The 24,924-nt window shown below is 33.9% G+C and overlaps 1 protein-coding gene across 8 annotated transcripts in view; it reads left to right on the top strand.

Moving 5' to 3' along the window:
- Positions 1-24,924, top strand: part of LOC123677480 (maternal protein pumilio-like) — a 140,441-nt gene that overhangs the window by 3,063 nt on the left and 112,454 nt on the right. For 7 of the 8 annotated variants that reach the window (XM_045614025.1, XM_045614026.1, XM_045614020.1 and 4 more), the window contains one exon: positions 15,882-16,002. In XM_045614025.1, the coding sequence (XP_045469981.1) occupies positions 15,882-16,002 (121 nt within the window). Of the gene's footprint in view, positions 1-5,006; positions 5,243-15,881; positions 16,003-24,924 lie in introns of those variants that run through there. The other variant, XM_045614028.1, reaches the window with a different exon arrangement.

Genomic DNA, 24,924 nt, shown 5'->3' with positions numbered 1-24,924 from the left:
CAGGTTCTATAATGTAAAAATATAGTGGAATGCTTCACATTTCAAGGAAATCCAATGAAGAGATATCTATTCATTTAAGAGTCGCCATGAAGAACCCATAGAAGATCATTAAAATATGCATATTCCTTTTTGCTAAATAAATTTTTCGATTAAATACTCACTAAAAATTCTATAAAGAAATTAGAATTTATTAAATTTTTGGATTATCATTGAAGAACAAAAAGCAGATATAACAGTATTTGATTTCAAAATATGATATAAATAACTATAGATGCAATGCCAAGACATTGTTTACAGATCTTTTTTATATTTTATATATTCCTTCATATAATAATAACACACTTTATTTCCGAACGAATGACATGGTCATTATGGAAAATGTCATATAGCTTCGGTTATTCTCCAAAGAATTTTAGAAATTCATCATCTGAGCTTATTATTCCAATTATCTGCAGAGAAGGTATTAAATTAACTACCCAATTTTATGAAATTATTCTCCATTCATAGGTTTATGGTAATCGTTATGATCACCACTGTCAAAACGTCCAGCTAAAAATTCATCAATCCAGCATTCAAAATAGTGTACCTTTTCCTTTACCCTTGAATATACTTGGCAATCCTTTTGGTTTTTTTTCCAGAGTCCACTGTTGAATAAGACTTGCCATTTTCAAATAACGCATGTTTCATTCAGATAAATGAATTTCACATTTTGTTGCAAATATTCTCTGTATTTATCATAAAATCGTACTCTACTTATTATAATTATTTTCTGTTTATCGATGAGAATTTTCCTTTTATCAACTGTTTTGAATTTGTAGCCAATTCATTTGATGTATTATTGTCTTTTTTTTATTAAAATCCAGATGCCTTTTGGTCCAATGCTATCCAGACTGATATATTTGTTGCTTTTCATAACTATCAAATCATTCAATGATTGGTTAAAGTTGAAATCTTATTGCACAGGTTTTCTTGCACTAATAATCCAGGCTGTAATGACTTGCCTTCTTCTTTTTTCAAACGGTACTGGGAGAAGTACTCAAAATAACTAATCAATGTGTGTTCAAAATTGATACAACTTTTTAGTTTCACTATTTCTTGGATCATAACCAATAAAACAAACTGAACCAAATCCATCCTTCCGTCAATGACATTTCCAATACCAACCCAATTCTGCAATTCACAATATGACTTACCAACTTAATTTCGATTTTCCACAGCCGCACGGGAAATCAATAATTCCATTGAAACAAAAAAAACTTCCATTATATTTCTTTCTTTTTATTTTTCATTGAATATATACACATAATTATTTTAATTTAATGCAGAATTTGAGAATGGGAATGTTTATTTGTTCTGGTATTCTAGTTTTACTGGGAATGCCTTATCAAAAATTTTGATAAGAGATTATTTTTACCAAACTAGTTCGTGGGAATGTTAACATTTTCCGAAGCTGGCGCTTAGTTTGATTACGTCATTTCTACTTTTTGTTTCATTTTACTATTGCAATATCTTCTTTCTAAGTCTGAAGCCTTTCTTGGAACTTTGTCAAAAAATTGCTAATTAATTTACTATTTGGCATCATTTACTATTTGGTTTTTCAAACATGCCCTACTGCTATGATTTCCAAAATGTTCACAATTTGTAGGGACACTAATAATTCGAAATATTTTTTGGAAATATCTATAAGTGACTAAGATTCCGTGTTGATTGAATGTTGTTGAATGAAGATAGATGACAGTAAATCCTAAAACAAAGGTACAAGATCTGTCAACAGTTGTATATTGGTATTTATCGTCATTGTCATCTTAAGTTCGATTATATTCTAGATAATTCATATGATTTTATTGTTGAATAATTATCATTGTTACCCAATTAGAAGATTCATACTTATTTTTTATTCGGTTAAACGGGTATAACTGCCACCTTCCTAAAATTGAAGTTTTTAGGACAAAGGAAAAAATAATGTATCAACAGCCCTTTTCTTCACTTGTTTGCTTGACAAATTGAACTGCTTGTATGCTTCTCTTTGAATCGAAGAGATTCCGAGGAATTTTTGAAATGTCTGGTCAGTCAACAGAATATTTTTCTGTTCAAATTAGGCGAATTTAGTACAATATGATACAAATTCAACAATAATTATATCATGAATACCACAGTTTTTGGTTTGTTGCTTCCAAGACTAAACCTTTGGAATTATCCACAGCAGAAATGCCTCAAAATAGTAATTTGAGTTTTGAAAAATGCTTGCCAAAGCCATATAGGGCTCCTGGTGATTCAATTTACTCTGTTGAATCCAGGAATTCTTTATTGTGATGAAATATCTTTAACTTTTCCATTCATAAAACCTTTTATTTGTGCTAAAAAATTTTCGAATTTTGAGCCAAGAGTTATCTCTGTTGGGATTGATTGAAAATAAAAAAAATCGATATAAAAATTGACAGTCGATAAGTCGGAATGTACTACATACCTGAAATTTTCGGGATAGGTTCAGAAAAAAATATCTGGCTTATGTTCATTAATGGTTGAAATCTGTTTGATGGAACTTTGTTTTCTCGATAATTGAAAAATACTTATTCAATCAAACTAAAATTAAGAAATCAGTTGCAGAATAGTTAAACAAATGTTCATGCATAGTTTTGTGGGTATAGTATAATTGGGAGTTTATTTTTTTTGGTCAAATTTGTATATCTCACAATCGTCAGATTTCAATAAAATTTTGTGTGTTTATGAAGTTCATCGTCGAAGTGAGTTATCCAAAAATTCAGATTCGTAGCTTTTATTCGAGAAAAAGTTATTTCGTTTTTCTGAGCAAACAAGAAGGGTTTTCTTACGATGTCAGTTTATGACAAGAAGTTTCAGCATTTATTCAAAAAAAATTTATAAATTTCATTAAAAGTAGCGATCTCATCCGAAATAAATTTGAATGTTGAATGTCCTTTTTTCATGATTTGGTGCTGATATATATCGAAAAGAAAAATAATCGAACATTCCTCGAAACATGCATTTTTGTTCTAAATAAAATTTCTCCAAAAATTTATAAATGACATTTGTGTCGAAGGTATATTTTGTTGTTGTGAACTTGGGACAAATTGAAGTACTGTAAACAAACTAAATGATAGATAAAGCTTCAAATCTGCATTTGAATAGTATTTGTGTCTACTATACGAAAAAAATTGTTTCAACAATTCCTTTCAGCACTATTTTCAAATGATCAATGGTATTTTTTTGATTTCTGGTCTTGATATTTTAATGATCATATTCTCGCTTGAAAGATGAATATTTGTCTCGAAAACGATTTCGAAAGTTTTTTATTGGAAGTAATCATATTAGGTTTTAGATTTCGGCTAAAGTGATAATAATATTTAAGGAAGATGAAATGTTACGTTGCTTGCTCACGAAAGATAATCAATCGGTTCCAAATTGAGCGACGTGTGCGCATATTGAAATTGATATTGCTACATCTTCCATTTCTGGTTTCACAGTTCTTGTCTTGAATAATTAATTAAGTTCTTTGTAAGGGAGCTTGAGTGATAAAATATTATTTCATAAGTCCATGGTTGTAAAATAAATCTTCTATTCCCCATCAAGGGCGTAGAAACGGGGGGAGGGTACTGGGGGTAATTTCCTCCCCCTTAAGATTTCCAAAATATAAAACTGCGAAGCAAGTCTAGGATCGAGGTTTATTATTTTCCTTTATCTATCCGCTTTGTCGGCCACTTATTTGCCGTCTGTGATTTTTGCATTCGTCATCGGTATACACTTGCCCGTTTTTTTCGGTTTTTTGTATCATTCTCGTCACAAAATTTCAATACTGTAGTTATCAAAGAACAGAACTGAGTAATTCGTATGGAAAATTTTCTGGGATGTGTTGTACAATTTATTGTGTTTCATTCAAATTCCACAGGATAATTAATTATAATTGTAATTTTGAATGCAAATCCACAGGGTGATATTTTTTCTGGAAGGGTACATGATTCTTTCCTTCATAACTATTATTTTGGTGAACCGCTGGTAGTTTAAAAAAATGCAAAAAGAAACTCTGGTCCAGTAATACACTTTTTGGTTTGTTATATTTTTATCGTATCTGCTATCGATTTCGAGAAAAAAATTTCAAACAGCTCTCAGGAAAATCCGAGTTATTATTAAGATCCAGCTAGTAAGCTGTAATGAATGAATTAATTATAAGTTTTGGTACTTTTTCACCTACTCTGTAGCGAAGATTAATGAAGATTTGATAAACTGATATTAGCCACACTAAAAATTATGACACACTAGAAACACCCTGTTTCTCGAAAATAAAGCGTTTGCGGGCTCATATTCATGGAACTTTTTATTCTTAAAATTATCCAAGGAATCTCCCATTTTCCTCCGTAACTCTAATTTAGGAACATCCAGTATAACGTGAGAACAAACGAATTGGCAATAAAAAAAATTCTTTCGAGTAATTTGGTTCAAGATTAGGGCCCCCCTAAAATTTGACATACTAAGGCTAAAATAATTGTAAGATTAGCAGAACTATAATATTTGCCTCCCCAAAAAATATTCGGCCCCCCTTTGGCTTCCCCTGTTTTCGAAAGCTGGCGTCGCCACTGTGGGGACCCCAAATAATTTCACATATTGGTAATACGTATCATAAGAACAAAAACAAACCGTAAATCAATCCCGATAGTTTTTTTTGTGATCAACTTCGAACTAGTGTTGTCGTTGTACTCCAGCTTTTCGATACATATTTTGAAAAATTAATTTTGGTAGATGGTTCTAAAGCCCTACGTGCACCCTTCTGAACTGCATCCTCTCTTTTCCATAATCCGGCAATGCCGCCCCGGATTTCCCTGATATTTTCTATCGGCAGACACACGAACCCAACCGGCTGTAAACATGCCGACTCTTCTTGCCTTCGTTTATTAGCCTTCGTTCGTTTGCGCCGTCCACCTTCGTCGCTGTCGTCGGAACCCACCTCGAAACCGGGCGCACGCGCATCTGCTCCCCGTTTCTTTGTTCCTCGCCGACCATCAGTTGGACGCAGTACCTTGTGCTCGATGCTTCGAAGTGTTATTGTATAAAAATTGTTACGGTTTGTACAAATAGTTCGCGAAGTTTTAACTGTGACGCCGAACGAAGCACGACATAAAACAAACTATAGTTACAGTGGTTTGAAGTGTTCACAGGATTAACCGTCGGAAGTTTCTGTTATGTTAAATAAACCACGCTGAATATTATGAAAGATATGGGTCCGGATATGGTAACTATACTTGTTTTCTTCCTGTTTCAACCGACTATTTGTTTTCTTTGGCACGTGTTTGGTGTTTATTTTTCGTTTTTTGTTGTATACACTTTGGTCATGAGTGTTTTTTGTTTTTGTTTTTTTTTTGTACTGGACGCAACAGGTTTTGTGCCTTGTTGTTCTTCTATTTACAACGTTCAGGTAGCCATAATGGTTTTAAGATTGGGTAGTCGACTGGTTCTGCCCTCGCACGGTCGTTTCCCGTTTGTTTATTCACCCGCTTGTCCTAAAGCGTCGATTAGACGAAGGCTTCAACCACCATGACTATTAGTTCGATTGGGGGGTCACTGCCACAAAATGCCCAGATGTGATATTTATATATTTTCGTGATACTGGGGAATTCTTGGATATTCATCTCCAAGGTCTATTCTAGATCATCAATTTGGCAAGGAAAGCTCCGGTTTTTCTGTATTATTTTTTCTACAAACGTAGATAACGATTGTTTGTTTAGGTTAGGTTATGTTAAGATTGTGTAAGTTGTATCGAATTGTTTTATGTTGGATCAATTTTTACATGTTAATAAACATAGACAATAACGTACGTGACGAACCATTAATATCTTTTTTTTTCCAAATAAGAAAATACAAGGAATGATATAATTTTATACCTCTTTTAAAGGTATAACTCATTAATACATAAACCCTTTGAAATGGGGCTTATCTGAGAACTTTCAGTGATAGTTGAACACCTGTAATGTAAATTATAAAAGTTGAATGACAGGCTATACTGAATGTGCCGGTATTTATATATTTTATTCCCTGTTGTTTTGAAAGGCATGTGAGAATACTCGATTGGCAGGATAATCAATAGGTTATGGCTTCACTCAAACTAATTTCGGACAATTATTTCCAAGACATTCGAGGTCTTATATTTTTGTACCAGAACTTGGTATGATACGCAAAGTAGTATTTGGATATTATAGAAAGTCCAGGTACAAAAATGAAATAAGAAAATAGAGAAAATATTCTAAACTGTCCAGTAATGGAATTGAATGACTAGGTACCTTACCTGTATTCATAAATAAGTTGTTACTCTGGATATTCTACCTGTGAAGAATACTTCTGGAAGCTTAGACAAAGAACTTGGAATTTGAAAATCCGAAAGTAGCATTGTTATCGAAATATTTTCTGAAATGATATGATTTTTTCAAATTATTTGGTTCTTAATTTCTGTGACTTCTTCTTTTTCATCAGCCATCAGCATTTTTGTGACTACTAGAAAATATTTTTTTCAAACGATTTATTTCATTTTTGGAGTTATTTTCGTTTGAAATCCCGTATTTTCTTCTATTCAATTTAGATAAATAGTCGCATTTTTAACATGAACATACCTGTAGCAAGAAACCACTTCTATATCAAAAGGAATTTTTGTTTATGGTTGTTTTGCGTATTATTTGTATTGGATTGTATTTTGATTGTATGCCTGCTTATGTTCTTAAACCGCAATATACATAATTCAATTTTTCAAATAGAACATTTACAACATGTTTCAATGAAAAACTATTGCAATTCCAAGAAAAAATATTAAACATTTTTCTAATAACTTTGAATTTCTATGCATTTTCTACATCTTATCAACAACTGGTTTGTAGGTTGAATATAATTAATGGATTGGATTCTTCGGGGTAGTTTGGATTTTGGAAATTTATTCGTGTTTGTTTTGGGGCAAAATATACTCCTCAAGTACTGTTATCATCAGGGGACCTTGAACCCATGCAATTAGACCATGTCGTTTAAGGCCATTCATGTCCGTAGTTTATGATTTTTGCAAAAGTCATTTTGGTGTCAAGAAGTGGTTAAGCATCTTGAATATTGCAATTACTTTACAGTATTCAATGGCGTGTAATAAATATTTTTGAAGGGTATTTTCTACATGTCTAATATATCGATTTCGATTTTGGTTTTTGGTCCAAAAAAAAAAGGAGCTGGATATGACAAGTATAACTTCAATGTACTATCGAGTATTATTGGGCAAGATTTCACCAATAACATTATTGGACCATTGCTCTATTTATAGCTTCGTATGTCGTTAGAGTGATATCCACTATTTTTTTTTTTTGAGTTTTCAATTTATTTCAGATTTTCTCTTTTTCGTTTTATTCACAATATAAGAATCATCAGAATTGTTAAGTTAATTCGAATATTTTGCTTGGGGTTCTTAAAAGTTGCAACCAAAATGTTACCTATCTGCTAGCATTATGTGCATTTGTTTTAGATTTAGGCTTCTATATAGAAGAATTTTTGTTTTCGTTCATGTCTAATATATCGATGTCGATTATGATTCGAATTTGGTTTTTAGTCCAAAAAAATAAGTGGAGATGTATATGAAAACTATAATTCCAATGTACTATCGAGTATTATTGGGCTAGATTTCACCAATAGCATTATTGGACCATTGCTCTATTTATAGCATCGTATGTATATCCACTAATTTTTTTGAGTTTTCAATTTATATCAGATTTTTTCTTTTTCGTTTTATTCTTAATATACGAATCATTGGAATTGTTACTTCGAATATTTTGCTTGGGGTTCTTAAACGTTGCAACCAAACTGTTACCTATATGGATGAATTTTTGTTTTCGTGGAAACTTAATAGCTCCTCCACACGCTAAATACGACCACGCCAATATTGTGAACTATTCTCATAACATAATATCCAATGGTGTGAACAATTCAAATCTGGGTTCACCTATTCTAGTTCACCTGCGACTGTAATCCTGTGCTAACCCACATAAATTATAGGGATTCTATTATTCACGGGTCACCTACTAGTTTGTTTCTATCTTTTTAGTGTAAAGTGTCGAATATCTCTTCAAACCATATAAGATAATTCACAGAAACTTCTCTTTGAATTTTATTTTTGGTTTATTATGTTTGCAAAAAGTAAACCTTTGGAATTTTTCAAGGAATCAAAAATTGTGTTTTCCTTTTGGAATGTGTTAAATTCAAGAGTCGAATATAAAAAGAAGCGTTCGTTCAACATACGCTGTCCTGTTTTGTGAGAGGTTGAAATAACCTCAGCAAGAAGTTCCTAGTTTGTTAATCCCATCCATGGACGGGTTATCAAATTTGAACAAATTGGTCACAGAATCATACAACTTGAAACGATGACACCCTTCATTGTTTACCTCATTGTCCTACTACTAATCGTTTTGGAGGTCCAGAAGTCTCAAGATCGATTGTCGAAAGAGACCTTTTTTTATTTTGAAAGTAATTTTTTCACGATTCAAGTTTTCACGTGACATAAATTATATTTTATCATTTGATCATTCCAAACTATTTTTGTTCATAACTAAAATCGTGATTTCGATGAGTTCCTTCGCAATAAATAATAATAAATTTATTTGCAGAATTATTATGCAAAGGATACACTCTCCAAATAACAAGAAATATCTTCAAATATTGGCGACCAATGAGAACGCAGAAAAATGCTATTTCTCAAAAATGCCACTTGCATCCATCATGTCGAAAATAGTCACTAGTCGAGAATTCGTAAATATAATAAATTCTGACAGAAAAGGTGTATACTTGGAATTGTCAGGATTAGTTTTAGGTCTAAAAGCTTTGGTGCGTCCGTAATGGGGTAAAATGGTTTCTGTAGTTTTGAAATATAACTGAAATAATTCTGTCCCCAGAAATCAAAAAATGCCAGTCCGGTCGAATTGAATGAAACTTTTTAATGATTTGTAGAGAAGATTCTGAAATTAGTGATCTACCGATCAAAATTTCGTGCCACACCTCGTGATTATAAAACATGTTACAGTATAGTTTTGGCCTTGATATTTTCGCATTTGTGAATTTTGAAAACTTCATTCGAATAATTATTATTAATATTATCATAATTGATACATATAATAAAGCAGTAGAAAATGCTGTATTTGTACATTTTACAGAGTGTAGAAATAAATAACGTAAGAAATAAGAGAAGAGAAACAAAAAAAATACATATTTCTAAATTTTTGCCTGTCTCTATGTTTAATTATCTCCGAAACTACTGCAATAATTTGATTTCGATTTACACGGTCAAGTTTAGATTAACTTGGAGCAACATCTGAAAAAAATCTACATTGCTTCAATTCTCATAACAAAATTTCTCTGCCAATATCAATAATAACTTTTTTTGGAAAGGTATATTCAGAAATTTGGTACTGCCAGTGGTGAATCTATTACTACCTTTGGTATCTCGTTAAACTGAAGAGTAAAAAATGTTGTAATAGGGTATTGAATTAGCCTGAATAGAGCTTAGAATTACTATGTAATTTGGCATCGGGTTCAAACGTGAGCGTAAAAGGTGTAATCAAATTTTCTATGAAAAATCGATAAGCTTGTGGGTTCTGCCAGTTTAACGTCAAGCTAGCAGAATCACAATTTGAGACAAAACACTTTTAATAGGGTTTTAGCCCAAAAAAATTATGCCAAAAAAATCGACAATTCCAAAGTGCTTCTACTAAATAACTGGGATGGAAGGATTAGTAAATTTCCTATTATAACTTGCAACACTGCACTGAAAAAAATATATGCTATATCCAAGACTAGTAGTCTTGACTGGAAGCAATATTAGACTCATATATCCGCAAGCATAACTTGACTCAATGCAAGATGCACGTTATTCTTAAACGTAAATGTTCACTACAATTCATATGAGGAAAAGTAAACTTGAGAATAGTATAATAACTTTTATATCAAGATGAAGGATTACTTCAACCAAGAATAAGCCCACTTGGATCGAACATAGAACAATCTTCTGGCAAAACTTTCTTAGTTTCCGATTAAGAATAAGGCTTCTTGGAATGAGTATAGAACATTCTTCGAGTAAACCTACCCAAAACTTCGAATAAGAATAAGACTTCTTGGATCGAACATAGAACAATCTTCTGACGAAACTTCCTTAGTTTCCAAATAAGAATAAATAAAACTCGGTGGTTTACAATTCTTTGGGTATATTAATCGCTAGAGGTAACATTACGTCCGAGATTTAGGGTACTTCATTGTGTACGATTACTGTAGATTTGTACGAATTGTAAGGAATATAAGGTTCTTGGTACAACTCTACAGTAATCGTACATAATGAAGTACCCTAAATCTCGGAGGTAATGTTACCTCTAGCGATTAATATACCCGAAGAATTGTAAACCACCGAGTTTCGAATTATATTATACTTGAGTTACGTGAAATGAAGTTGAATTTATTTTGGAAATCATCTATTATCTCTTCAAATATAGAGAAACTTGTACCTTTCAGGCAGTATTAACATATTAGGTATCACGATATTATTTATCTCGACAAATCATATTGGGCATATATCGTATAATCCCTCAATATTGGTTTTTGAAATAAATGACAGCCTCTGTTAGGCAACAGATTATTTTGGAGAGAAGATCGAGTTTTTTTTTAATGATTAAATATGGAAGGTCTAATATCACATCGTTAAAAAACGGATAGCTGATGGAGGGATAACAACAATAATTATTTTCTCCGAAGGATCACTCAACATTCCATATTTTTCTTATGAGGTACCTGAAAATGGAATTTTGGGTGAAAACAGAATTTACAAAGGAAAAAATTGAACACATTTTATTTTCTCAACATAAACATATAACATTCGTCAAAAATATATAATATATTATCATAAAAAAAACGTATAACAAAAATTAAAAAAATATATCTTTGTTTCCTAAAATTAGAACAGGTACTAAATTTGTATCACCTATTGCATGAACTATTGTGTGAACATACTTGAGTACATACCGACGACTCTACTATCTTAATCCACTTCTCAGTGAATTTCATCCTTTTTCCGATATTAGCGATCAATTCCTTAATTAGGCTTTCTGTTAGTTTTGTTATATTATCAGGTGTTATTCCATGCTCTGAAAACCCAAAGCGTGAATTTCAGTATGAAATCTAATGATACCTGGCCAACAATCAATCTGTTAATTTTTTCATTCAGACCAACGAAGTGCATAAAACAATTTCTCAGAATATCTGTAAATATAGGTACTCACCCTTGAATATTGGAATCAAATCGGCCAATTCCCATTCGTCTAGAATTTTCTCCATAATAATCATCATCATCATTCAGCCCTAAACCGTCCACTGCTGGACATGGGCCTCCATAATAATAAATTTGATGTTTTAGTGTTTTTTTATATTTCTGAACGTCCTACCTACATAGTATCATACATCATTTTGAAGGAAAAAAAAATACGAATCGAACGAAGTAATAATATACAGGGTGTTCCATTAAAAAAAATATAGGTTTGTGTTGAATCTTCAAAACCATACCCCGAAAAAAAAAATTTGAGTACGCCACTGGATTCTACGCAGAATTCTGATTCAGATGTAGTTTTTACCTCAGCATTATTTCTACTAACTTCGGAGATAAAGGAGGTGTCCGAAAAGTATCAATTTCCAAAATCACCCTGTATCTCTTGAACGGAAACAGTTATGAAAAATCTGATTAGACCAATTTGAGTTTCACGAAAAAGTAGGACAGGAACGTGAAAACCGCAAGGCTCTATCTTAAATAACAAGCGAGAAACCTGGCTGTCTCACCCAAAATGGGATGCACTGTACAGTCTTAGGGATTTTTGCGCCTTTGTTAGTATTTCTGTAGGAACTAGTAACGGTATAGTTAATCTTTTTACTGTGACACAACCTTGATATTAACCCTAATAATTTTTAGTATCTGATTCCAAATTAAAAATAGAAACAACTGAGAATATTAAAAAAAAGTTAGACCTTCAAATTCATCGAACAGAAGAGAAGAACCTATATTTTTTCATTTTTCGCCCGATCTTATGGTTAAACAGGGTGTATATGAATAGTTGCGAAAAAAATTAGGGGGTGATTCCTGTTCAAAAAATAGGATGGGTCTTTCATTTAACCTTTTTTTTGAACAACCACCTGCTCAGTTACAGCCCCCTAGAGATGGCGCCCAAGAAGTAATTTTTAATTTATGAAGTTCGCAATTGTTTTTTTTTTTGTTACATTTATTTTATATTTGTACCAGTTCTCAATAAATAAATCGTTTTGACACCCGCCAATTGGATAAATTAATTAAGGACGAAACTAATTCCAGCCTCCACTACTCAGGCGTATTATCTGTTGTTAATCTTATTTTTTTTTTCAAAAACTGAATTTTAGCAAAAAAAATTACAAAAAACCTAATTTAATAAGAATTGGTCAGTCTATCCAAAATTAATTTTCTTATTGTGAAATAAAAATATAGAAAAAGTTATTGCGAAACTAGATTGAGGGGAGGCTTTTTTCCTTGGAAAATTTTAAGAGACCTAATTTGTTGAGAATTGATCAGTCTATCCAAAATTAATTTTCTTATTGTAAAATATGAATATAGATAAAGTTATTGGGAAATAAGGGTTGGCTTTTTCTACCCCTTGGAATCATGAACGAACACCTCCAAACATTTTTTGAATGCCTTCTTGCCCGCATAAAATGACAGCTCAATTTCATTTTCGTGAATTTCTTGGTTTTTAAGAAAAAAATTGAAAACTACTCTTCGGGTACCATCTTCAGGGGGCTGTAACTAATCAGGAAGGCCACAAAAAAAGTTTATATGAAAGGCCCAACCTATTTTTTGACGAGGAATCACCAGCTAAATTTATATATTTTAGGTTTGGTATTTGCTTCTTGAGATTCTCTCTAATATGTAGTGTTATCCCAATACCGTGTATTTTAATTTTGACATTGGCTTCTTTGGATTCTCTCTGATCTAAAGTGTTATCCCAATATGGTGTATTTCAGGTTTGGTATAGGCTTCTTGAGATGCTCTCTGATCTATAGTTTTATCTCATTATTTTAGGTTTGGTATAGGCTTCTTGAGATTCTCTCTAATCTATAGTTTTATCTCAATATTTTAGGTTTGGTATTGGCTTCTTGAGATTCTCTCTAATCCATAGTCTATCCCAGTGTTTTAGGATTGGTATTGGCTTCTCGAGATCCTCTCTAATCTATAGTCTTCTTCCAATACGTTGTATTAGGGATTCCGGCCCGAGCGCGGTGCAGCTTAGTAGCCATGGTAGAATGGCGGAGAGCACAAGATGCTCTCGAAGTGAAGCGAAGAACCGGGACAGCCAACTAGACGACCATGAAATCGGTTGAGTGAACTCCGGCAGTTTTGCCTACGTCTCGCTCAAGGACGTCGCTCTCCATGCCAGCGAGGTATTTCGAATTCGCGATATTATCGATCCCAATTATCATTATCCGTACGCAAGAGCGCACGTACACTGGAACTTATTGTCGGGGTCATCTGTGAATAATGCGTAAACATTTCGATATGACGGCGACCGGAACCTTAGCTTTGCGGCAACTCCTAAACGTATTTCGGAAGAAATGCAACGGACGCTGAATGCGAGACTATTTTTGTGCACTTGACACATAACCTATTTATCGAAAATTAAAAAAAAAAAAGTTCCATGTACTAATGATGACGATTTTGGCGGACTACCGCATGGACTTTCTTTTTTACTATTTTATAACTATTTCGAAATTGTAGGGAACAAAATTTCATAGGCGTTCAACTCCGGAAGCATCAAACGGATTTTGACAATTAACGAACTTGAGATATTCGGACATTGAACCACCTTGAAAATTTCAAATCCGAGTATAATCGAATTCTTAATCGCTTCTGTTAACAATGTTTTGTCAGGCTCCGGATTCGGCAAATAAAAGACTGAACTTATTCAGATAAACTTTATTCTTCGAAAATGCAACAGAAAAGCGAATTCCCAAATTTACTTAATCTACGCTCTCTACAAAAGAATTCAATTCCCGTCGCCATGACATTCTAGTCCGACTCCTTGATCCCCTGAAGGCCTCAAACAACGGTCATAGAGTATATCAAACACTTCCGGTAGAAAATTTGAAAATAATAGACCTTTGGACAAAATGTTAGTCCGTTGTTGCCCTGTTACAGTGTTTTTCAATAAGAGTTTTCATTTCGAATAGTCCGATATCTTGGTGACTGTCATCTTTTGACATTTGACAGGTTATAAAAACTACGTCATTACTAAAAATGGAACAAACGCATTGAAATTGTTAAAATTCTCTAAAAGGTGGTGAAAATTTTGCATTCACGGTTCGTAAAACTAAGTCACATTTGAACACCTTCTCGGCCGGCAAGTTAGTGACGTGGGGAATCGAAACCGTGTGCGTCGTACAAGAACAACTGAGAATATTGCTGCTGTAGCGCTGACGAAAATCCGATCTTGGGAATCAGGCATTTAACAAACAATATTACACCATATTTTACATGAAGACGTAGGTTTTGAGTCTGTTGAAGTTCAGTAGCGTCGTATCTTCTCTGATGGGGTCCTTGAAATGCATCAACAGAATCCCGATTTCAATTGATAAAATCATTTTCAATGTTGAGCCCATTTTCACCTCGGAAGCTACGTTAATGAGGAGAATTGTCGCATTTGAGACTCGGAAAATCCCAGAATGATTGTTGAAAAGCATATTGGGGGTGTGATTGGACCTTAGTTATTCAATTATAAGGCTGATGCAACTGTTGAGTGAATGGATTGCTCTACCCAGCTATGATTCAATATTTTTGTGGCCAAATTTGGAATATATTGACGTTTATTTTCAACAAGACGGCGCTACGTGCCATATAAGCAACGAAATAATAGCAATAGCAATTTTGCAAGAAAAGTTTCTCGAAGAAATATCTTGTGAACTTTTAGACTTCTTTTTTTAATTCACGTGAAATACGCAAATGATCCACCATTTCTGGGGGGGTTGATATAAGGAGAACATCTCTTGTGGTAGAACTGTTAAGAACGTTTGTAGGGGTTTAAACATTTTCCTCAACGGCGCTAGTATATCCAAAGGGTAACCAACCCAAGAAGGCGATCACACTTTCTTTCTTTGTTTAATTCTTGCTTTATCTCTTTCAGTACTTTTTGACGTTTCATATGAAATTCACCCTTCAGCTACACTAGCGCTACCAATTTACGTCAGTTCAACAGACACTTGAAAAGGGAAGATTATTCTCCTTATCTCTACCTTTCATACCACAGTTGATTCAAAACCTTGAAGATAGGATTCGTGAAGTTGTCGAGGACATACAGCCTCAAATGTGCGAATTGGCCATGTAAAATTTCCTGATAAGGATATTGTGCTGCAACCTTAGCCGTGGCGGACATTTGACTTATATGGTTTTCAATAGTGAATTATATGTATACCTTGCTCTTCACATAATAAACATCCACTGATTTCTCTTAAAATATAGGCCTCGTTTCTTTTAATTTCAGAATGAAACTTTTTATTGGAAAACTCTTTATGTTAATTCATGTGTTTTCTTTTTCTGAAAATGCAATGGTGATCAGACTACTTCTATCCAACATGTATTAACAACTTATCATATTTTTCCGAACGTTGGTTGAAAGTTTCGATGAAGCCTTAAGTAATGGGAATAGAAATGTTTGAAAGAATAGATAATTTGCTTAACTACGAGTTGACTCATATTAACAATTCATTGTTCATTATCCTTATCAGAAACCTTCAATTTCTGAAGATGCAACATCATTGTCGAACCTATCTGAATTCGAAACTAATTTTCCTTTCTTTTTTTGCAGATCGCTCCAGCAGCTAAAAAGCTGTGGGGCATCGAAGGAAAAGATGCTAAATCACTAGCATTGAATCATCTGAATCATCACGATGGGGGTGTGTGGAGAGACCCCACTTGGGCAGCACCTGGTAAGTTCTCCCTTCTGTAAACCATGTTGATTTGAAGGACTAAGGTTGTATTTGCACCGCAAGTAGAAACACCGGCGAATTTGGAAGCGATAATATGTTTATATTGCTATTACATACGAGTAAAGACCGATTGGTGTTTGTTGTCCAAGTAGTTTTATTCAAACCTCGTTATTATCTTTTCATTTGAGTAGAGTGCTACACAAATTCCAAGAAAATTTGAGGGGTTGCATGAAGTCAATTGGGCGATAAAGACGTCAAGAGAATATCAACATTTTTACTGTCAACTGTAGGCGGATGATGAGTGGTATTGAAGTATTCAGAAATGATTTATCTTTTCGTTAATTATCCCTAGGAGACGTTAGCATAATGAGAACCTTCAATTGCAAACTTTCTACCTCATTCAATCTCTGCCAGTATCAGAAAGAATTCGAAATATAATAACCTTTCTACAATCGTTAAAATTCTACGACGACAAACGACGAAATATTTAACTTAACCGAAATCCCTTCAAGTAGGTATAATGAGCTCTGGGATATTTTATCTAAATTTGTTCTGTTGTCACTAAATGACGAAACAAATTCTCGTATTGTATTATAATCTTGTGGAAATTAAGTTTAATATTTTATACATAAAATAAAATATTAAACTTAATTTCCACAAGATTATAATACAATACGAGAATTTGTTTCGTCACATTGTGGCGAAGTAGGCGAAACAATCGTTGTAGTTATTATATTATAATTGTGTGGAAATGAAGTTTATTATTGCTTTCAAGACTTTTGAGATACAAAAATAGTATATTGTGCAACAAGTGGGGAAAGTCCAACTTTTCTCGCGAGTGTGGAAGTTTGTGGCACGAGCCTGAAAGGCGAGTGCCGCAAACACACGAGCGAGAAAATTACTTTCTCCACATGTTGCACACTATACTTTTCCTACAACTGCACAAATTTCAATAATTCAAGTAATAGACTTGATTCAAATCGAAATGACCTTCGTTGACAGTATGTGCTAATTTATTGCGTTTCCATAGAAACGACTCAAAAACCCAATTTCATTGGTCTACCAAGGGAGGTGTGGGCAAAGTGCCGTGGGGAATAATATTTCCCACAGTATGCGCAATACATAGTTTTGCAATTGAGTAAACTATGCAGAATACGCTACTTTTCATAGCAGTTGTAGGAAAAATTAGTTTGCATTATTCCTCACGAAATTCGGTAGAATTATTATGACAAAACGTGGATATTATTTTTTTTTCACAAAAAATTCTCAACGTATTCTAATTCATATATCAATTACGCTCTTGGAAACCACAGAACTGTATATAAGTATATATGGCATATGATCCAACGAGCGCTCAAAAGCTCCTGTCCTTATTTCGGTGCTTTCCTCTTTTTTAATGCTTTGATTGTTCAATGTTCAAACAAGATGCCTATAAAGTATTGATGAATTATTGTAATAGACAAATGAACATCTGCTGGTATTTCTTTTACCCTTCTTACTTTTCTTCTTTTTCTCTCTGTAGTAGTTAATATTTCATTTTATTGTTATAGTGATTTTTTTTCCCGATTTTTCCCGATTTTTGCTGGTTTGCTAGAAAATTGGCTGCATGTGGATGACTTCGCCTGGTTTCGAATCTGTATATGCGAAAATAATCATGTGCATTTTTTCACCAATTGCCCCAATTTGATTCGAGTTGTAATTCAGTTTCTCAGACCGAGACAAAGGGAAACTAAATAAAATATGTAATTCGTTCGGTTTGGTAGGCATGCTTTTAAAATTCACTCGGTGTTGGTAATCTCATTTCCAATAGTCGTTTGACGTTACTCGGTAAATTCTGTTGACTAGTTTCTGTCTTCGAAAATGTAAACCCTAAAAACCAACTAAATGGTTATGACGCAGCATGATTTGTATCGTACTACATCATTGTGTCAAACCGATGTCAACATTGTAGTACACAACCCAGCTCATTAAAATCGATTCTCTGTCTCCTAGCGAATATAGGCGAACAGTTGATTTTCATACACTTGATGATGCTATTGTGGAATGGAAAACGTATAGTTTTTTTTTCAACTGTGGAGGTAATTAAATGAAAAAAGTACTGACATATGAAGTCTGGAGAGTAATATGGATATAGCCAAGGGAACAATTGACGTATGAATGAACGAGGGTTCAAAAGTTTCCTCATTATTTTTTTTTCATATTCTGCTTGAATTTTCTATTATCTTGACGACGCTTTTAACAATAAATTTTTCACGAAGCTTTCGATTGTTATTCTTAATATACATGCATAATTTCATACCGATCGGATGTGTTGTCACGGAGATATTAGATATTTCTTTTTCATTATTATTTTTGAATTTTTTGTAGTTCTGATGATGCGATCAGCTTGAAAATGTTATTTCATATCTACCTACACTCGATTTCACGGAAATATTGGGTAATTTTTTTCCAATATTGTTCTGAATTTGGTGCGTTATGGCAATCAACATAAAAATTTGGATGATGAATGTTATTTCACATCTAAACGCAGTATTTCTATTCGATCGAATCTGTTTGGAAAAAAACAAAAATTTTTCCTCGTCGGATTCAGCCCATTAACATTATCAAGAGTATACTTCCTTTCTCGCTAGGTTTTTCAGTGCAGATTCATTTTGATTCTGTACTGAAATAACTTGATCGATTCTTCCATTTTTTGGAAGAAACCTTCATATGGGAGTTTAGAATGAATTCACTGTTTTTTCCAGTGAAAAATTTATATTTTTATTTTACTTTGAAACTAGAAAGGTTTTTTGAATGATATATACATTATTTTAATGATGAATTTGCAAATTTTTGGATTTGTGATCAGGTGTACAACTTCGCTTCCGCCATTTTGCAATAGATGGCTGTAGCGGTAAGTGGTAGTCGAAATGAATAAATCGTAGATGTCATACGATAAGCTTAGGTATTTGAAAATATAACGCCATCGAAATATTAGTCGATTTGTTTCTGCATCATTCTCGATTAAACATGTCAGCTTATGAGTAAAATTCTCGGCATTTGCTGCGGGAATTTTTAATTTTCTGCTTTAAAATGAAGAAATATGCGGCTGAGTCTCATCGAATGCTCCCAAATAACTATGGTGAGGCCGCTTCAAAAGCGATGATTTTGACGTCGAAGAACGTCAACGAGAGACATGATGAAGTGATTTACAGCATGCCAATGTTCGACCCCATGTTGCGAAAGTGGTCAAGACATACTTGGAAATGTTGAAATGGGAAGACCTAACCCACCCGCCGTATTCTGCAGACTTTGCTTCCTGGTACTATCACTTGTTTCCATCAATGGCACTGACCGACAAGCTCTTCAGGTCTTATGGAGAAGTAAAAATTGGATCGATTCGTGAATCGCTGCAAAAAATGACCAGTTTTTTCAACGTGATGGGAGAAAGTATTGGCCAGCAATGGACAATACTTTGAATCATAAATGTATAATCAGTTTTTCACAATAAAGCGTCGAATTTCGGAAAAAAAAGGCAGAAGTAAAGTTGTACACCTATGTACATTAGGATGAAAAATTCATACAATGAAGTATTTAAATCAGAGTTGAGAAAAAATGATACGTTCTCGTGTATTTCAATTTGAAAATTCAGAATATCAATAAGTAGAAATATAATTATATAGAAAAGCGATAAATGAAAATTGGCAGTATTGTTTTAGGAAGTTTGATAATGAAAAAATGTTGAAATTCAACATTGGAATTATCGAGGTTGAAAACTTCCAACTTTCATAGTGATATAAAACAAAAAATTTTGAAAAAAATCAGTAGTTTATTCTAAATGTTGATAGAATCGATCAAGTGATTTCCGCATAGAATCAAAATGAACCTGCACTGAAGAACCTAGTGAGAAAGGTATTGTACGCCCTTATAAAGTCAAATCGATAGCGAATATCGATAAATTACATAAACTTTTAAGTAAACATTATAAAATTGGCTAACACCTGCATTTGGTAATGAATGAAGAAAAAGAAGTACGATTTCCAAGTGTGTAATATCATACGATATTAATTGTCTTCTTCTTCTTCTTCTACATATTTTAAGCCAGTGGCTTGTATTTCCCAATTATTTATGCCTCTTGGGAGATTGACGTCCACGAGTCCGGTCACCGTTTAGGCGGTCTTCCCAGATATTAATTATCTATCTGGTTAATGTATCAACAAAATTGCCATCAACATCACCATTGTCAAACAGAAGATTTCCACGCCTATTTCATAGGAATCATAATCGAAAGTAATGCATGTCATCAATGGAGAGTAGCGATATACTTTTAAAGATAACACGATGAAAGTCAATCGACCGAAGTTTTTTATTCGGCCAACGTTCCTCGGTAACTTTTTTTGGGAAATCGTTGGGATCTTTCCGCCGCTTCATCGCTACCAGAAACTGCTGATCCGTCGATGACCCGATTATTCGGAATTTTTTTCCACCGTCTTGTTCGTTGCGCGCGATGTAAACATGCGAGAAAAATTGATCGGAACCGTAATTTCCAAGAAGCCCTCGACGCCCGTCGGGCGAAAAGGAAAGTCGCGGGAACGGGAAAGAGACCGCCGACGTCCCCCGCCGCGACGCCCCTCCGCGTGCGGCAGCCGTTTTCGGCTCGGGATTGAATTCGGTAAACCGGGGTAGTTGCCCGGGCAACAGACGCCGGCGTCATCGGAACGATGCCGACGCCCGGCACGCCCATCTGCAGAGCGGCAAAATCCCACCTCGGGGCTGGTGCGTGTCTGCCTTTTTTATTTTTTCTATTTGGGGTTGTTAGTTGGGATGATGGACCGACTGAATTTTTACCCGCCTCGCGTCAGTTTTCGGATTTTTCACGTCTTGGGAAAGCGCTGAAGGGTCAGATGAAAAACCCTCTCGTTATGCTATTTTTAGCGTATATTAATTTGGGTTCGCATCCGAAAATCTGAACGATTTTGAGATGTGCTTATATAGAACAATAATAAAAATTTCTTGAACGCAAATATGACGGATCTTGAAGGTTTTTGCAATTGGAATTTTCATTTTGACATTGAAAAAAAAACAGTATATTTTACGAGAAATAATAATAATAATAATGTAGTTTATTTTATCATAAACATTAATCGCAGAGGCTTTAGAGCCTTTAAATCTAATGGATGTTTATCTAATTGTAAATAGGAAAGAATAACATTAACGATGGAAAATTATATTAGCCAAAAAACTACGGCTGAGAATGTCCTCGATAAATTCACGAATTCCTTCTTTTTTTGTTTTGAATTTGAAGCGTTGAAATAGATACTTTCTTTCAAGTTGCCCCAAAAAAAGTCTAACCGTTTTAAATCATAAGATCTCGGTGGCCAATTGTAATCACCTATTCCCGGAATAAAAGGACCAGTAAACTTTTCTTGCAAAATTTTACTTGTGTGACTCGATGCACCGTTTGTTGAAAATAAACGTCGTCCACATCAATATCTTACAACTCCGGTCTCCGACCATAAAAAATCATTAATCACAGCTCGGGTAGCGCAGCGCAATCCATTCACCGTTACGGTTGCACCAGCCTCATTTTCGAAAAAGTAAGATCCACAAAACAGTGACATGTTGAGGATGGAGAGGCTTTTCAACGATCATCTTCGGATTTTCCAAGCCTAAAATGCGACTTGTCGGCTTATTATTGTAGTCTCTGCATTAAAAATGGGCGTCATCACTATAGATGATTTTTCGATGAAAATCTGGATCATTTTGAAACAACATACATTGTAACGTCATATGTATTATGCCCAATTCCCAAAATCGACGAGGAATCGACAACCTTGGGTTTTCGTCAACAGTACGGGCTATACTAGGAATATTCTCAGTTAATTTTGAGCGACGCACACGGTTTCGATTCATCACATCACTAACTTGTTCCAACAGCTTAATTTCTTTCCAGAATAATATCACTATTGCCGCTCCAAAAGTGCTTTAGGTTTGCGAACCGTGATCGCAAAATACGCACCATATTTTTATTGAATTTTAACAATTTCAATCCCATGTTGAAGCGTGTATCGTTACATTTTACGCAATGGCGTAGTATTTACTTATCAAATGCCAAAATATGATGAATTCAAAAGTGACAGCCGCCCAGATAGCGGGCTATTAAAATCCCTTATTATTGGAAAATCCTTGGAAATGAAAGCTAGATGGGATTTTTGCATCAAGGTTTTGAATACCTTACTTTTATAGTTATCATGCAAAAACTCCGAATGATGGCCGAATCATCATGATCCAGAGGTACAGTCTCGCTTATTGATTACTGTCTTTTTCTATTTGAGCAGTTCGAAGTTTGAAACCAGATATTGGTCTATTATTTTCGAGAAACTCATTTGAACCTATTGCCTCGGGGTCTAGAAGCCTTGTGATCGATCGCTTTGTTTGGTCTACGATTTCAAATTTCCACTCGACAAATGTATTTTAGACAATTATTAATTTTGGTTTCGTGTCTCTCTATCGGCCTGTGTCGGTTCCAGACTTCGAAAATTCTTTTCCGATTTTAATGGAATTGGGCAATAGATTCAGCTTTTCCAGATAAAAGTTACGTATTGAGCATGCACAAACGAGAAGTTTCCTCTTTCAATTTCTCACTCTACTTGTTCGGTATAATTAATGAAAATGGTTTGGATATTTGGACAACATGAACATTTCAGATCTTTCGGTAGGATTTGCTCATGCTCGAAAGTGAAATAATCTACCTCCCAATATTTAATGTTCGATTTTGCTGAAATTTAGTGAGGTCAATCGGGTTGGAACATTGAAGGTATCAAAGGAATTTCAGTTTTTTTTTTTTGAACGATTTCCGTTGCCTAAATCAGAACTTCCAGGGAGATATGTTACAAGATCGGAAATATGTACTGTAGCGTGCTTACTTTTGAAGAGGCAAAGAGCGAGGGAACATTTTGCCACACATTTTTTTAATTGCCACAGATCGCGTTTTGTAATATATAGATACAATGAAAACATAATAATTTTTATGAAATGATTATCCAATTTATATAGTAGAATGTGTGTATTAATAAAAAACAACAACAAATGAATATTATCCCGTAGGGTCTGAAAGAATGTTGCTGTTTTGAATCTTCCCGATAAAAGTTATGTATGCTCTATACAGGTACATATTACCAATATGTTATTGTTTCCCAAAAATTAAAAATCGAAAGTTGGTAGGATAAAAAACGATTTATTTCAATAGGCTATTTGGGATTATGTTGAAAATTTAGTTTTCTTCCGATTATGATTTCGGTATACCTTTTAAGGAATTTCAGTTTTATATAATTGACTTGATTTCAAACGAAAAACATATTCGTTAATTTTGCTTTCGTAAGATCTGAAATATTTTTTTTATGCATTATCATTATTAAACGCAATTTTTCTAGTTTGATATCTATCTAGTAGCGATGCAATCAAAGAAATCGATTCATTCCTTCAGTTCGCTAACAAGGTTCTTATCAATTTCTACGTTTTCGCGAAATTAGATTCTCTACATTATCGTTGAATGTGATAAAGTCAAATAAGATATCTTACGTTCTGGTTCCGCCATATGATATGCTGCATATCATTATACCAAATCATTAAGACAAGTACACAATTGAAGTGAAGACACACCATTGCTGAAATCGTCTGTGTTTACATAAAGCTAATAATGAGTTGGTTTGGCGAAATGACCTTGTGTGAATGATCCATTATGATCGGAAAAAACAATTGATTGTTATATCCCATCACCCAAAAAATTAAGGCCATCATTTTAATTTTTTCTCATACTGCCGCGTTAACTTTCTTTAAGGTTAATATTATTTCGATCAGATCAGTGTTCAGTTTTACAATATCAAAGTGTCTGAAATTTTCATCAACACCTACCAAAATCAAGGTAGTTTTATTGGCATTGAAATTCGATAAGTGTATGGAATTGTATTCATCAAATACTGATCAAAATAACCATAGCTCAGTTTATACGCAAGTTTAATTTTACGATAGCTTTTTTCGAAACAATATAGCTCAATTATTACTTTCGAGATGGAAAATCTATTAGTGTATTTAGTTGAAAATGCCATGGGAATGAATCATTGTTTTTCATATTTTAAACTCGGTGATCGTTACAACTTATTTCATAATAAGAATTAGATGACTAATGTCATTTCCGCACATCTTGATTCAATTAATAGCTTGGGAAGATTCATCGATTGAAAAAATATTACTCACTTTGAATAATACTTTTGGTGAGCAAGATTTTGTTCTTGTTTGGTTGAAATATATTAATAGAAGCAAAGGTCTAAAAACGTAGTGTTGCTCTACACAAATTTGAAGCCAACGGAGCAGGTTGTAAAGGTTTTTCCAATAATAGATTTCATTCTGTTATGAAAAGAAACGATTATATTTTAGGGGAAATCGATGGATCTTTATTTCATTATGAAGAGGAAGATAGGTTATAAACGATGGAAAACGATATCAGTCAAATAGCAACAGAGGCTACGGTTGCAGCACCATATTCTTTTCATGAAATTTTCATGATCATTTCGCATATTACGACCCTGCCTTATTCCCAAGATTAACGAGGAATCGACAAACCTTGGTTTTCGACAACAATACGGACTGCAGCAGCAATATTCTCGGTTGTTCTTGAGCGACGCATACAGTTTCTTTTTTTCACATCACTAACTTGTCTCAACAGCTCAAATTTTTTCACCAGTTTCACTAAAAGGTGCTTCACGACGATCCAAAAGTTCTTCAATTTTGCGAACTGTGGCTCAAAAATTGTCCCCTTTTTGGTAGTAAATTTTGTTTAGTTCCATTTTGAGCAATGACGTAGTTTTTACTTGTCAAATGTCAAAATATGTCAGCTTCAAAATGACAGCTCCCCAGTTAACGGGTAATTTAAAAGAGAACATC

The sequence above is a fragment of the Harmonia axyridis genome, chromosome 4 (genome assembly GCF_914767665.1).
Source record: "Harmonia axyridis chromosome 4, icHarAxyr1.1, whole genome shotgun sequence".
NCBI classification, from domain to species: Eukaryota; Metazoa; Arthropoda; class Insecta; order Coleoptera; family Coccinellidae; genus Harmonia; species Harmonia axyridis.
The sequence above is the reverse complement of the archived record's forward strand: the minus strand, read 5'-3'. Positions and strand labels throughout refer to the sequence as shown.